At 41.5% G+C, this 14,536-nt stretch overlaps 2 protein-coding genes across 2 annotated transcripts in view; one reads left to right on the forward strand and one right to left on the reverse strand.

Moving 5' to 3' along the window:
• Positions 1 to 14,536, reverse strand: part of LOC112612062 (zinc finger protein 492) — a 446,617-nt gene that overhangs the window by 219,124 nt on the left and 212,957 nt on the right. The gene's annotated exons all lie outside the window — the stretch shown is intronic.
• The window catches only part of LOC112612070 (zinc finger protein 728-like), a 20,361-nt gene continuing 11,085 nt past the window's right edge, over positions 5,261 to 14,536 (forward strand). The window contains exon 1 of the mRNA XM_025366131.1: positions 5,261 to 5,442. Within this exon, the coding sequence (XP_025221916.1) occupies positions 5,440 to 5,442 (3 nt within the window). The 5' untranslated portion in view covers positions 5,261 to 5,439. The remainder of the gene's footprint in view (positions 5,443 to 14,536) is intronic.

The following is a 14,536-nucleotide window of genomic DNA, read 5'->3' on the forward strand; positions in this document are numbered from 1 at the left end:
AAACTTAAAAAATATAAAAGATAAATAAAACAATAAACTAGTTATTTGAAAAGATAAACCAAATTGATAGACTATTGGTGAGATTAACCCAGAAAAGCAGAAGGAAGATCCAAATATGCTCAATAAGAAATAAAAGATCATTCTGAGTTTTTGGCCAGGCGCAGTGGCTCAAGCCTGTAATCCGAGCACTTTGGGAAGCCGAGACGGGCAGATCACGAGGTCAGAAGATTGAGACCATCCTGGCTAACACGGTGAAACCCCATCTCTACTAAAATATACAAAAAACTAGCCGGGTGTGGTGACCAGCGCCTCTAGTCCCAGCTACTCGGGAGGCTGAGGCAGGAGAATGGTGTAAACCCGGGAGGCGGAGCTTGCAGTGAGCCAAGATCCGGCCACTGCATTCCAGCCTGGGCGAGAGAGCAAGACTCCATCTCAAAAAAAAAAATAAAAAGAAAGAAATAAAAGATCATTCAAAGCTACTATGAATACCTTTACATGCTCAAACTAGAAAACCTAGAGGAATTCCATAAATTCCTGGAAATATACAACCCTCCTAAATTAAACCAGGAAGAAATAAAAACTCTGAACAGACCAATAACAAGTAGCAAGATTAAACTAGTAATAAAAAATTGCCGCTGGGTGCAGTGGCTCATGCCTGTAATCCTAGCACTTTGGTAGGATGAGGCGGGTGGATCACTTGAAGTCAGTCTGCTAGGGATGCAGAGATGATTTAACATAGGTAAGTCAATACATGTTATCCACCAAATAAACAGAATTAAAACCAAAAATTATATGATTATCTCAAAATACACAGAAAAATCATTTGGCAAAATCCAGCATCCCTTTATGATTAAAATCCTCAGCAAAATTGGGATAGAGGGAACATATTGTAAGGTCATAAAAGCCATCTATGACAGGCCAGGTGTGGTGGCTCACGCCTGTAATTCCAATACTTTGAGAGGCAGAGGTGGGCGGATCACCTGGGGTCAGGAGTTTGAGATCAGCCTGGTCAACATGGTGAAACCTCATCTGTACAAAAATACAAAAATTAGCCAGGAATGATGGCGGGTGCCTGTGGTCCCAGCTACTGGGGAGGCTGAGTCCCAGAGGTGGAAATTGCAGTGAGCAGAGATTGTGCCGTTGCACTCCAGCCTGGGCGACAGAGCAAGACTCCGTATGGAAAAAAAAAAAAAAAAAAAAAAGAGAAAAAAAAAACTATCTATGATAAACAGCCAACATTACACTGAACGGGAAAAAGTTGGAAGGATTTTTTCTGAGAACACAAGACAATAATGCCCACTCTCACCACTTCTATTCAACATAGTAATGGAAGTCTTAGCCAGAGCAATCAGAGTAAAGCAAAAAATAAACAGCATCTAAATTGGTAAAAAGGAAGTCAAACTGTCACTGCTTATCAATGATATAATTGTATAGCTGGGAAACCCTAAACACTCATCTAAAAAGCTTTTAGGGCTGGGTGCAGCGACTCAAGCCTGTAATCCCAGCAATTGGGGAGGTGGAGGCAGGTGGATCACCTGAGGTCAGGAGTCCAAGACCAGCCTGGCCAACGTGGTAAAACCCCGTCTCTACCAATAATACAAAAATTAGCCAGGCGCGGTGGCAAGTGGGTGTAATCCCAGCTACTAGGGAGGCTGAGACAGGAGAATCACTTGAACCCAGGAGGCAGAGGTTGCAGTGAGCTGAGATCATGCTACCACACTCCAGCCTGGGCGACAGAGTAAGACCTTGTCTCAAAAAGAAAAAAAAAAAAAAAGAAAAGAAAAAAAAGTTTTTCGATCTGATACATAAATTCAGTAAAATTTCAGGATACAAAATCAATGTGCACAGATTAGTGGCACTGGTGTACACTAACAGTGACCAAACTAGGAATTAAATTAAGAACTCAACTCATTTAAAAATAGCTGCAAAAAAGATAATAATTAGGAATATGTCTAACCAAGGTGGTGAAAGATCTCTACAAGAAAGATTACAAAACGTTGCTAAAAGAAATCACAGACAATGGAAACAAATGGAAACACATTTCATGCTTATGGATGGGTAGCAATCCTTTTGCAACAATGATAAACCTACCAAAAGCAATCTGCAAATTCAATGTAATTTCCATCAAAATAGCATTATTATTCTTCACAGAACTAAAAAAAATCCTAAAATTTATATAAAATAAAAAGAGAGCCTCCATAGTTAAAGCAAGAAAAAAAAAAAAAAAAAAAACCCAACAAAACCAAAAACACACACACAAAAAATCTGAAGGCATCACATTATCTGACTTCGAACTATACTACAAGGGTATAGTTACCAAAACAGCATTGTATGGGTATAAAAATGGACATTTAGATCAATGAAACAGAATAGCGAAACCAGAAATAAACCCAAATACTTACAGCCAACTGATCTTTGACAAAGTAAACAAAGATATAAAGTGGGGAAAGAACACCCTATTCAATAAATGGTGCTGGCATAATTGGGAAGCCACATATTGAAGAATAAAACTGGGTCTTCGGCTGGGCACAGAGGGTCATACCTGTTATCCCAGCCCTTAGGGAGGTTGAGGTGGGTGGATCACGAGGTCAGGAGTTCAAGACCAGCCTGGCCAAGATGGTGAAACCCCGTCTCTACTGAAAATACAAAAAAAATTTAGCTGGGTATGGTAGCGGGTGCCTGTAATCCCAGCTACTTGGGAGGCTGAGGCAGAGAATTGCTTGAACCTGGGGGGCAGAGCTGAGATCATGCCACTGCANCATGGTGGCTGATGCCTGTAATCCCAGCACTTTGGGAGACCAAGACTGGTGGATCACCTGAGGTCAGGAGTTCCAGAGGAGCCTGGCCAACATGGTAAAACCCCGCCTCTACTAAAAACACAAAAATTAGCAGGGTGCGATGGCTTATGTCTGTAATCCCTGCTGCTCCGGAGGCTGAGGCTGGAGAATCGCTTGAACCCGGGAGGCGGAGGTTGCAGTGAGCCGAGATCGCACCACTGCACTCCAGTCTGGGCCAGAGAGCGAGACTCCATCTCAAAAACAAACAAACAAAGATACAAACAGAAAAGACCATAATTAAAACATCAAAAAATGGACCAGGCACGGGTGGCTCATGCCTGTAATCACAGCAAACTCCCTCTCGGAAAAAAAAAAAAAAAAAAGAAGAAAAGAAAAGAAGGGATAAAACCCCAAATATTGTGTGTCCTCACTTATGAGTGGGAGCTAAGCTATGAAGATGCAAAGGCATAAAATTTATATAATGGGGCCAGGCGCGGTGGCTCACGCTTGTAATCCCAGCACTCTGGGAGGCCAAGGCAGGCGATCACCTGAGGTCGGGAGTTCAAGACCAGCCTGACCAACATGGAGAAACCCTGTCTCTACTAAAAATACAAAATTAGCCGGGCATGGTGGCGCATGCCTGTAATCCCAGCTACTCGGGAAGACTGAGGCAGGAGAATCGCTAGAACCTGGGAGGCGGAGGTGGCGGTGAGCCGAGATCGCGCCATTGTACTCTAGCCTGGGCAACAAGAGCGAAACTCCGTCTCAAAAAAAAAAAAAAAAAAAAAAATTAAAAAATTAAAAATTAAAAAGAATTATATAATGGACTCTGGGCACACAGCGGGAAGGGTGGGAGAGGGAGTGAGGGATGAGAGACTACATATTGGATACAGTGCACACTGCTTGGGCGATTGGTGCACCTAAATCTCAGAGATCACCACAAAAGAACTTATCCATGTAACCAAATACTACCTGTACCCCAAAACTACTGAAATATAACAATTTAAGACAAAAATAAAACCCCCAAAACCCCATAAGTTGAAGTTTATATGCTTTGGTTTTTTTTCCCAGAAATGGTCTCACTCTGTCACCCAGAATGGAGAGCAGTGGCTTGATCAGGGCTCACTGCAGCCACAACCTCCTGGGCTCAGGCAGTCCTCCTACTTCAGTCCCTGAATAACTGGTACTACAGGTTCAGGCCACCATGCTAAATTAGCTGGGTGTGGTGGTGGGCGCTTGTAATCCCAGATACTTGGGAGGCTGAGGCAGAAGAATCGCTTGAACCCAGGAAGGGGGAGGTTGCAGTGAGCTGAGATCATGCCATTGCATTCTGGCCTGGCTGGCAGAGCAACATTTGTCTAAAAACAAAAAAAGATAAAAATAAAGGTTGTTTCAAGTTAAAAAAAAAAGTCTAATAAAATAAAATAGAAAAAGTTAAAAAATTATAAGAGATTATAAGGCCGGGCGCCATGGCTCATGCCTGTAATCCCAGCACTTTGGGAGGCTGAGGTGGGCGGATTGCCTGAGGTCAGGAGTTTGAGACCTGACCTCAACATGGTGAAACCCTGTCTCTACTAAAAAAACAAAAATTAGCCAGGCGTGGTGGCAAGCGCCTGTAATCCCAGCTTCTGGGGAGGCTGGGGCAGGAGAATTACTTGCACCCGGGAGGTGGAGCTTTCGGTGAGCTGAGATCGCGCCACTGCACTCCAGCCTGGGCGGCAGAGGGAGACTGTCACAAACAAACAAACAAACAAAAAAGAGAGTATAAAATTTATGTGAAAATCTAGAGTGTTCAAAAATGACAAATTTGATGGATTTATTTATAAGATTTTACTAAAATTAGGTTTAGTTTTTTTTTGTTTTGTTTTTTTGAGATGGCGTTTCACTCTTGTTGCCCAGGCTGGAGTGCAATGGCCCAATCTCGGCTCACTACAACCTCCACCTCCTGGGTTCAAATGATTCTCCTGCCTCAGCCTCCTGAGTAGCTGGGATTACAGGCACCCATCACCACACCTGACTAATTTTTGTATTTTTAGTGGAGAAGGGGTTTCACCAGGTCGACCAGGCTGGTCTTGAACTTCTGACCTCAGGTGATCCGCCCGCCTCGGCCACCCAAACTGACGCCATTAAAGGAGTAAGCCATCACGCCCGGCCTTCAGTATTGATAATACACTATTACTAAAGTAAAAAATGATTTACTGTTGAACAAAAGTTTTATGTATTATTAACATGGCAATAAACTATATTTGTTCACATTTCGAATACATTTAAAAAGAGAGTAAAGAGAAAGAATTTTCCTATACTCTGGGGTGGGCCTGGCTCAGCTCAGGGAGGAAGCCCTGCCTGGAAAGGCTGCAGCCTTTTGTTATCAGAAGCATCTGATAACATCTTCTGTCACTCAGGGCCCGAAGGGGCGGGGCCTTAAACATCATCCAATCAGGGACTCTGGGCTGGGACCGTCCAATCAGGCATGCAGCTGGAGCGGACAGGGCGACTTCCGGGATGTGGTCGGACCTTTGGCTCTCGCCGCAGCGGGAGGTCAAGGTGTGGTGCTTGCTGCTGTGTGTCCTCTCCTCCTAGAGGCCCAGCTTCTGTGGTCCTGTGACCTGCAGGTATTGGGAGATCCACAGCTAAGTCGCCAGGACCCCCTGGAAGCCTAGAAATGGTGAGTGTGCCGGGTCCGACATCCGGAGAGAGTGGCCGGGGCTGGTTGGAACCAGCTGTGGCGGGACTCAGGCCTCCCCGCAGTCAGCTCCACAATCTGCGCCCGGAGTTGTCCTTGCCTAGCTCCACCTCAGTCCGCTTCAGCCATAAGATGGCGGCTGCGCTGACACCCGGCCCCCGGGCGTCCTGTCTCTAACCTGCGCTATGACTGTGCCCTGGCCTGGAGACCTCTTGGGGCAGCTCTGCACCCGCAGCGCGGAGTCTCTCCCATATGTGCAGGGACCATGGGAGGGTCGTCAGAGGAGAATCCTGACTCCGCGTGTGGGTTCATGAATGGAAAGAGCTTTGGTCCGTGAGGTTCCCAGCTCCTGTTTCTTCCTATTAAAAATTTGCGGAAGTCAGCGCACAAATATTAAAGAATTTATCCAAAGAGTGATTCCAAAATTGTAGAGCACCCAGCTATGGGTTGTAGTTTATGGTCTATTGAAGGGATTTGACGGAAGAGTTTTATAAGGCGCATAATGAAGAAAACCAAATTCAGTAATTGGTTAGGTACAGTTAGGTAGTTTCTTAGTTTGTACTATCAAGATGGAAATTTCTTGATTATGTAGTCAGAGATTAATTGGCAGTTTATAGTTTCTTAAGCCTGAATTTTTTTCCCCAATATAGTAATTTACAAAAAGTGCATTTGAATTAGTTTGTTTTTTTGAGACAAAGTCTCACTCTGTCGCCTAGGCTGGAGCTCAGTGGCACCGTCTGGGCTCACTGCAATCTCCGCCTACCAGGTTCAAGTGATTCTCCTGACTTAGTCTCCCAAGTAGCTGGGATTACAGGCATGCGCCACCACGCCCCCTTAACTTTTTTTTTTTTTTTTTTTTTTTTGAGACGGAGTCTGGCTCTGTGGCCCAGGCTGGAGGGCGGTGGCGCGATCTCGGCTCACTGCAAGCTCCGCCTCCCGGATTCACGCCGGTCTCCGGACTCAGAGCCTCCCGAGTAGCTGGGACTACAGGCACCCGCCATCACGCCCGGCTAATTTTTCTATTTTTAGGAGAGATGGGGTTTCGCGGTGTTAGCCAGGATGGTCTCGATCTCCTGACCTCGTGTTTCACCCGCCTCGGCCTCCCAAAGTGCTGGGATTACAGGTGTAAGCCACCGCGCCTGGCCGGATTAGGTTTTTTAAAAGTAGAATTTAGGAACTAGAGCCTCTTCAATCTAACTGCCAGCCACTTAATTATTTGCACACCCCACAAGGAACTGCTGTTTCCTTGCATTTTTCACATGTGTCCCAAGCAGGGCCTCAAGTCTATCCCCCATCCCCTATTTCTCCAGCCTGACTCTGGCTTGCAGTAAAATACTTAATTTCCACTTCCTTCTGACATTCCCAAATGCCAATTTCCCCTCCCTTATTCATATTATCAACTATTTGTCCTTTAGTGTACATTTTGATACCTGTTTTAATCGTTTTTTTGACAAAGCATTTGATGGCACATTTAAAAAAATTTGTTTTCTGTTTGTAAATATTTTTTCTTCTGTTTTCCCTAGACACAGATACCAGAATGTTTTTGGGTCAAGGTTTCCCTTTGGAAACTTTATAGGGAGATGTGTCCTTAGCTACCCTTCAATTTTTTCTTGGACCTGAGATTCAGTACTGTCTGGGGAAAAACCAGGATACCCGCCATGTCTATGTCTGCGAGAGTGTCTAGTGAATATCAGTTCCTGGGTCATTTTCTCCCCTAAGACAACCTGAGGTATGGAGTGGAGCCTCTCAAGAGAGCAGGTGAATGCCCTTTGACTGAGAGGCATCTTCTGGTGCGCTATTTTTTTGGAAAGCTACCCCCTTGAGATACTAATATTGTCTTTACCCAACCCAGCTTCCATTTCTTGGAGACGCGTTGCTGTTCAGACAATCAGATGCTGGTAGTGAAGGGGAAACCAAAATAATTTTTGCCCCTGGATTCTCTTAGGGGACAGAAAAATAGTGATAGAAAAATGGTAAAAAGTTTGTGTAATAAAATAGCACTCCAAAGACAAAGAAAAAAAACTGATCCCAGTGAGATGGTGCAAGAACTTGCAAAGTGAAATATACCTGGGGCACTCACTGGGGCAGAGTTTGTTCAGAGTCTCCTGAGAGAATGATTATTGAGCACTTAAGTGAACGGGATGGGATGGGAGAATCTCTAAAGTAATTGGATGGCCTGACTTGACACACGAGTCAGACATATCTGTACCTTGAAATGATTAAGTGATTTCTTCACTTATTTTGACCAGGTTTTTGTGTGTGTGTGTGTGTGGTTTTTTTTTTTTGACAGTGTTTTCCTCTGTCGCCCAGGCTGTAGTGCAGTGGTGCAATCTCTGCAGTGCTACTTTTTGTATTTTTAGTAGAGATGGGGGTTTGCCATGTTGGCCAGGCTGTTTGAGCTCAAAATTCTGACCTCAAGTAATCTGCCCACCTTGGCCTCCCAAAGTGCTGGGATTGCAGGTGTGAGCCACTGTGCCCGGCTGACCTCAGTTTTTTAACTGTAAATTGCATTTTATTAGTAGGGCTTGAAAGGTAAGAAAATATTTACAAAGGGCATAAAAAAGGTGAGTTTCAGAAAATAATACCTAATTATATATTTGTTGAAAATTCTCATTCACCTTTTTCTCAGAGTGAATTTAGAAGTTTTCTCAGGTTTGTTTTGTTTTGTTTTGTTTTGTTGTTGAGACAGAGTCTCACTCTGTCACCCAGGCTGGAGTGCAGTGGTGGGATCTCAGCTCACTGCAAACTCTGCCTCCCAGGTTCATGCCATTCTCCTGCTTCACTCTCCTGAGTTGCTGGGACTACAGGTGCCCACCACCATGCCCAGCTAATTTTTTTGTATTTTTAGCAGAGACGGGGTTTCACCTTGTTAGCCAGGGTGCTCTCGATCTCCTGACCTCATGATCCGCCTGCCTTGGCCCCCCAAAGTGCTGGGATTACAGGTGTAAGCCACTGTGCCCAGCCTTCTGGTGTGTTTTTTATGGCTGAATGATTTCAAACAGAATTCCATCTAGCTTTTAGAATGTTAGCTACTGAGAAAAAATATAAGAAAAATTGTTCTTCCATTTCAGCTGTAGAGAATTAATATATTTCCACAAGCAAATGTGGTAGATAATTGGGGAGTTACATAGATTCGTGAAAACATCAGTTTCTTTTTTTGCAGGGTGAATTTGCTGAAGTAAATATCTTTGTTCTATATACTGTTATTTCGATTTCTGAGTTTAATGCTAAATTTTATGTGACGAAACTTGGTACCTCCTAGAAGTGTTCCCATATAACTAATTGTTTACCTCATGATTTTTAATACAAAAAGTAAAATAATACTTTATTGTCCAAAAGAAATAAATACCTTTCTTTCTCTTACTGAGGTACAAAATACTAGCACCTTAAAATTTTCTTATATGTTTTTGGATCATTTTGCTGGATTTTTTCAAACACTTAGTTTCAAAAACTAAGTGAATGACTCTGACATGGTAATTAAAGCTTGAGCCCAATGACTGCAAACTGAGGTTAATTTTGAGCCAGCAAAAGGAGGTTATTAAAGACCCAGTTAGTTCCTTCTGGAAAGCCTTTCCTGCAGATGTCCCAGCCTGCTTACCCCAGCGGTGGAAGAAGCCTCCATAGTGAGAGAAGCTACAGAGCCCTGCAAAGCTGGGGCCCCACAGGCAGATGCAGTTAAGGTTAAGATAGAAAGGGTTTGGGAGTGTCTTACTGAAGATAAAATTGTTACTGTTTTGAGGCAGTTTTGAGAGGTTTTAAACCAGTTACATGTATGTTAAAAAAAAAAAAAATTGAATTCCAAAGGAGTATGGCAGCAGGAGGAAGTACCAACTATAAGATCTTTAAGGATTGCAAAGATTAGGCAGAAAAGAGCTTTTTTTCCTAAGGATAAGAAAATAAGTTTAGAAAAAAGGTGAGGGGAATGTTTAAATGAAGGTTGAAATAATCAGGTTTTAGATCAGAGAATGTTTTACCCTGAAGTCAGTGTGTTCTTAGGAGGGATATAAAATGAGGTTGTATGGTGGCTCAGACTGAGCATAGCTCAGAGTTCAGGAGTCTGTGGGAAGAAAATAAACTTAAGTGAATTTTGATTAAGAAATATTTTATGTTGATCACTGAAGACAAATTCAGCTGCTTTTTAATGAGAAAAAGAAGAAAATATGCGAGTGTTTTCCTGGCTGTGTATTAGGTAAGTAAAGAGAGCACCATCTAAGTCATAATGGGAAGGGTGTGTCTTTTCATAAAGTGTTCCTGGAGAACACAGAGGATAGAGAATTTTATTAATCACAGCTGTTTATTGTCTATGTGCTTCATCTTTTCCCACCTCTTTTCTTGGTTCTATACTTCCATTTGGCTTTTTGGGAGTTGTATATTTTATTTGAAACCAGTAAATATAACTACAGTGTTCTGCTGAGTTCTGTGAGTAACTCTATCGGGTTACTGAATTTCAAAAAGGTTATGGGAGTCCCCAACTTTTAAACAGTAGGTCAGAAGCATAGATGAGCCCATGGAGTTTGTGACTGGCATCTGCAGTGAGGACAATGTTGTGGGACTGAGCCCTGAATCAGGGTCTATGCTGACTCTGGGTGGTGTCAGAATTCAAGTGTTAGACAATGAGTTGATGTTGGAGAATTGTTGGTGTTCATCAAACTCTGCAGATTTGGTGCCAGAAGAAAAATAGCACAGACTTCTGGCCTGGAATGAAACTCTAGGTGTCTGGGAATGGGAGGCTCTGCTCTCCTCTACACAGGCTGTGACACTGCCCCTTGTTCTTTGATTTCAGATCTCCTCCCAGGGTGACAGAGGACTGAAAACTTAGAGGAGATCTGATGACAAACCCCTTTTTGCGAAAGCTGCCAGCAGAGGATTTCCACCCACTCACAAACACTAGACATTGATGTGTCCACACCCCTCTCAGGACAAGGCACCACCCTCAGGAATTTTACCACAGCATTTTTGACCCTAGTGGTTTTTTTGGCCAAAAACCTACAAAAGTATCTACAAGTCTCCTGGCATATCTCTGTTTTCAGACACTGAATCTGCAGTAGCGACCTGTTTCTCCACCAGCCTAGGGTTCTCGACCACGTGTTCATAATCTTATCTCCCTGCACAGCCCCACCTGAGCCACTATCTATTGTGCAGACCAGTCTGTCCACCTGCATTGTACTCTCTTTAACCCAGGGACTTTCTTTTCTTTTAACTTTTATTTTTGGTTGGTTCAGGGGTACACATGCAGTTTTGTTGTACAGCTAAAATTGTGTCATGGAAGTTTGGTGTGCAGATTATTTTGTCACTGCAGTATTAATCATAGCACTAAAAAGGTACTTTTTCTGACCCTTTTAGTCCTCCCACCCTCCATCCTCAACTAGGCCTCAGTGTCTTTATTTTCCCCTCTGTGTTCATTTGTTCTTGTTATTTAGCTCTTAGAAATAATAACATGCATTTGGTTTTCTGTTTCTGCATCAGTTTTCTAAGAATAGTGATCTCCAGCTTCATTCCATGTTGCTGCAAAGGACATAATCTTTTTTTTGTTGTTTTTTTGTTTTTTTGTTTTGTTTTATGGCCACACAGGATTTCATGATTTCATGATGTTTATGTACCATTATTTGTTTGTTTGTTTTGAGATGGAGTCTTGCTATGTCACTCCTGCTGGAGTACAGTGGCATGATCTCAGTTCACTGCAACCTCCACCTCCCAGGTTCAAGCAGTTCTTCTGCCACTGCCTCCCGAGTAACAAGGGTTGCAGGTGTGTGCCACAACACCCAGCTAATTTTTGCATTTTTAGTATAGATGGGGTTTTACCATGTAGGCCAGGCTGGTCTCAAACTCCTGACTTCCGATGATCCTTCGCCTTGGCCTCCCAAAGTGTTGGGATTACAAGTGTGAGCCATTGCACCTGGCCCATATTTTGTTTTTATTAAGTTTTTTGTGTTTTGTTATATTTGGAGACAGTGTCTCACTCTTTTTCTCAGGCTGGAGTGCAGTGGTGTGGTCTTGGCTCACTGAAACCTCAACTTCTCAGGCTCAAGCTATCCGCTTCTACCTAAGCTTCCCAAGTAGCTAAGAATAAAGGCTTGTGCCACCATGCCTAGCTAATTTTCTTTTTGTATTTTTTTGTATTTTTTTTTTATAGATGGGATTTTGCCATGTTGTCCATGCCGGTCTCAAACTCCTGAGCTCAGGCAATCCACCTGGCTCGGCCCCCAAAGTGCTGGATTACAGGCATGTGCCATCATATAACCATACCATATTTTATTTATCCAGTCTACCAGTGATAGGCATTTAGGCTGATTCCATGTCTTTGCTATTGTGAATAGTGCTGCAATGAACGTGATTGTGCATGTGTCTTTGTGATAGAATAATCTGTATATTTTTAGGTATATACCCAATTGTGAGGTTACTGGGTCAAATGGTAATTTTGTTTTTAGTTTAGTCAGGAATCACCACACTGCTTTTCACAATGGTTGAATTATGATAATGGCCATTCTCACTGGTTTGAGATGATTTCTTGTTGTGGTTTTCTTTTGCATTTCTGTAATGATTAGTGATGAGCAATTTTTTATATGCTTGTTAGCCACATGTTTGTCTTCTTTTGAAGACAAGCATCTTCTTAATGTTTTTATCTTTTAAGTGAGGTTTTTTTTTTTCTTGTAAACTTGTTTTAGTTCCTAATGAATTCTGGATAGCAGACCTTTGTCAGAAGCATAGTTTGCAAGTATTTTCTATTATTCTGTAGGTTGTCACTTTACTGTGTTGATACTTTCCTTCGCTGTGAAAAAGATCATTAGTTTAATTAGGTCCCATTTGTCAATTTTTGCTTTTGTTGCAATTACTTTTGATATCTTCAATATCTTTGCCAGTCTCTATGTCTAGAATGGCACTTCTTACCTTCCAGGGTTTCTTTTTTTATATACATAATTTTTCAGATTAACATTTAAGTCTTTCATTTACCTTGAGTTGATTTTTTTATATGGTGTTATAAAAGGATCCAATTTCAATCTGCTACATAGTGGTAGCTAGATGTTCCAGCACCATTTATTAAATAGGAAATTCTTCCCACATTCCTGTTGTCACCTTTGTTGAAGATCAGATGGTTTTAGGTGTGTGGCATTATTTCTGGGCTCCCTATTCTGTTGCATTGGTCTATGAGTTTGTTTTTGTACCAGTACCATGTTGCTTGGTTTACTGTAGCCCTGTTGTATAGTTTGAAGTCAGGTAATGTAATGCCTCCAACTTTGTTGTTTTTGCTTACGATTGCCTTGGCTATTCAGGCTCTTTTTTGGTTCCGTGTGAATTTTAAAATTGTTTTTTTAGGTCTGTTAAAAAATATTTTGGTGGTTTGATTAAATTAGCATTACATCTGTAAATTTATTTCAGCAGTATGACCGTTTTATGATAGTGATATTTTTTATTTATGAGCATAAAGTGGTTTTCCATTTGTTTGTATCATCTCTGGCTTCTTTAAGCATTGTTTTGTAATTCTTGTCATAGAGATCTTTTCCCTTTCTGGTTATCTGTATTTCTAGATATGTTATTCTTTTCTGTGGCAGTTGTGAATGGGGTTGTGTTTTCCATTCAGATTTGGCCTAGATGTTTTTGATATATAGGGTTGCTACTAATTTTTGTACATTTCTTTTGTATCCTGAGACTTTACTCAAGTTGTCAGTTTAAAGAGCTTTTCTGCTTAGAGTATATGGGTTTCCAGATGTAGAATCATGTTGTTTGCAAATAGGGATAGTTTGACTTTCTCTCTTTTTGTTTGGATGCCTTTTATTTTTATCTTTTGCCTGATTGCTCTGGCTAAGACTTCCAATTTTATGTTGAATAGGACTGTTGAGAGAAGGCATCCTTGTCTGGTGCCAGTTATCAAGAAGGAATGCTTCCAGGTTTTGTCCATTCAGTATGTTGGCTGTGAGTTTGTCATAGATAACTTACTATTTTGACGTATGTACCTTCAATGCCTAGTTTGTTGAGGGTTTTTAACATGAAAAATGTTAAATTTTATTGAAAGCTTTTTGTGCATCTATTGAGATAGTCTTGTGGTTCCTCTCTTTAATTCTGTTTATGTGATGAATCACATTTATTGATTTGTGTATGTTGAACAAACCTTGAATCCCCAAAATAAGCCATAGTTTATCACAGCGGGTTAGCTTTTTGATAAGCTGCTGGATTTGGTTTGTCAGTAGTTTGTTGACGATTTCTTTTTTTTTTTTCTTTTTTTGAGATGGAGTCTTGCTGTGTCACCTAGGCCAGAGTGCAGTGGTGTGATCTTGGCTCACTGCAACTTCTGCCTCCCAGGTTCAAGTGATTCCCCTGTCTCAGCCTCTTGAGTAGCTGGGCTTACAGTTGTGTGGTACCATACCCAGCTAATTTTTTTGTGTTTTTAGAAGAGACGGGGTTTAATCGTGTTGGCCAGGCTGGTCTTGAACTCCTGACCTCAGGTAATCAGCCCATCTTGGCCTCCCAAAGTGCTGGGATTACAGGTGTGAGCCACCAGGCCCAGCCGTTTGTTGAAGATTTTGGCATCAATGTTCATCAAGGATATTGGCCTGAAGTTGCCTTTTTTTTTTGTTTGTTTTATCTCTGTTAGGTTTTGGTGTCAGAATGATGCTGTTCTTACACAATGAGTTGGAGAGGAGTTTCTTCTTTTTAATTTTTTGATTTTGTTTTAGTAGAAATAATTTAATCTTTTGAAATTGTTTTAGTAGGAATAATATCAGCTTCTATTTGTACATCTGGTAGAATTCAGCTGTGAATATGTCTGGTCCTGAGCTTCATTTGATTGGTAGTTTATTTATTACTCTTTCAATTTTTTGAGCTTATCTATCTATTTAGGGCTTTGATGTTTTTGTGTGTATTCAGTCTTGGGAGGATGTATTTGTTCCAGAATTTTTTCATTTCTTCTAGAGTTTTGTTTTGTTTTTCTATGTGCATAGTATGTTCATACAGACTTCAGTATATATATATTTTTTTTATTTTATATTTGCTTATGTGCATAGTATATTCATAGACTTCAGTATATTTTTGTGGGGTCAGTGGTAATGTATCTTTTTCTCATTTCTAATTGTGTTTATTT

This window comes from Theropithecus gelada, chromosome 19 (genome assembly GCF_003255815.1).
Source record: "Theropithecus gelada isolate Dixy chromosome 19, Tgel_1.0, whole genome shotgun sequence".
In the NCBI taxonomy this organism is placed as follows: domain Eukaryota; kingdom Metazoa; phylum Chordata; class Mammalia; order Primates; family Cercopithecidae; genus Theropithecus; species Theropithecus gelada.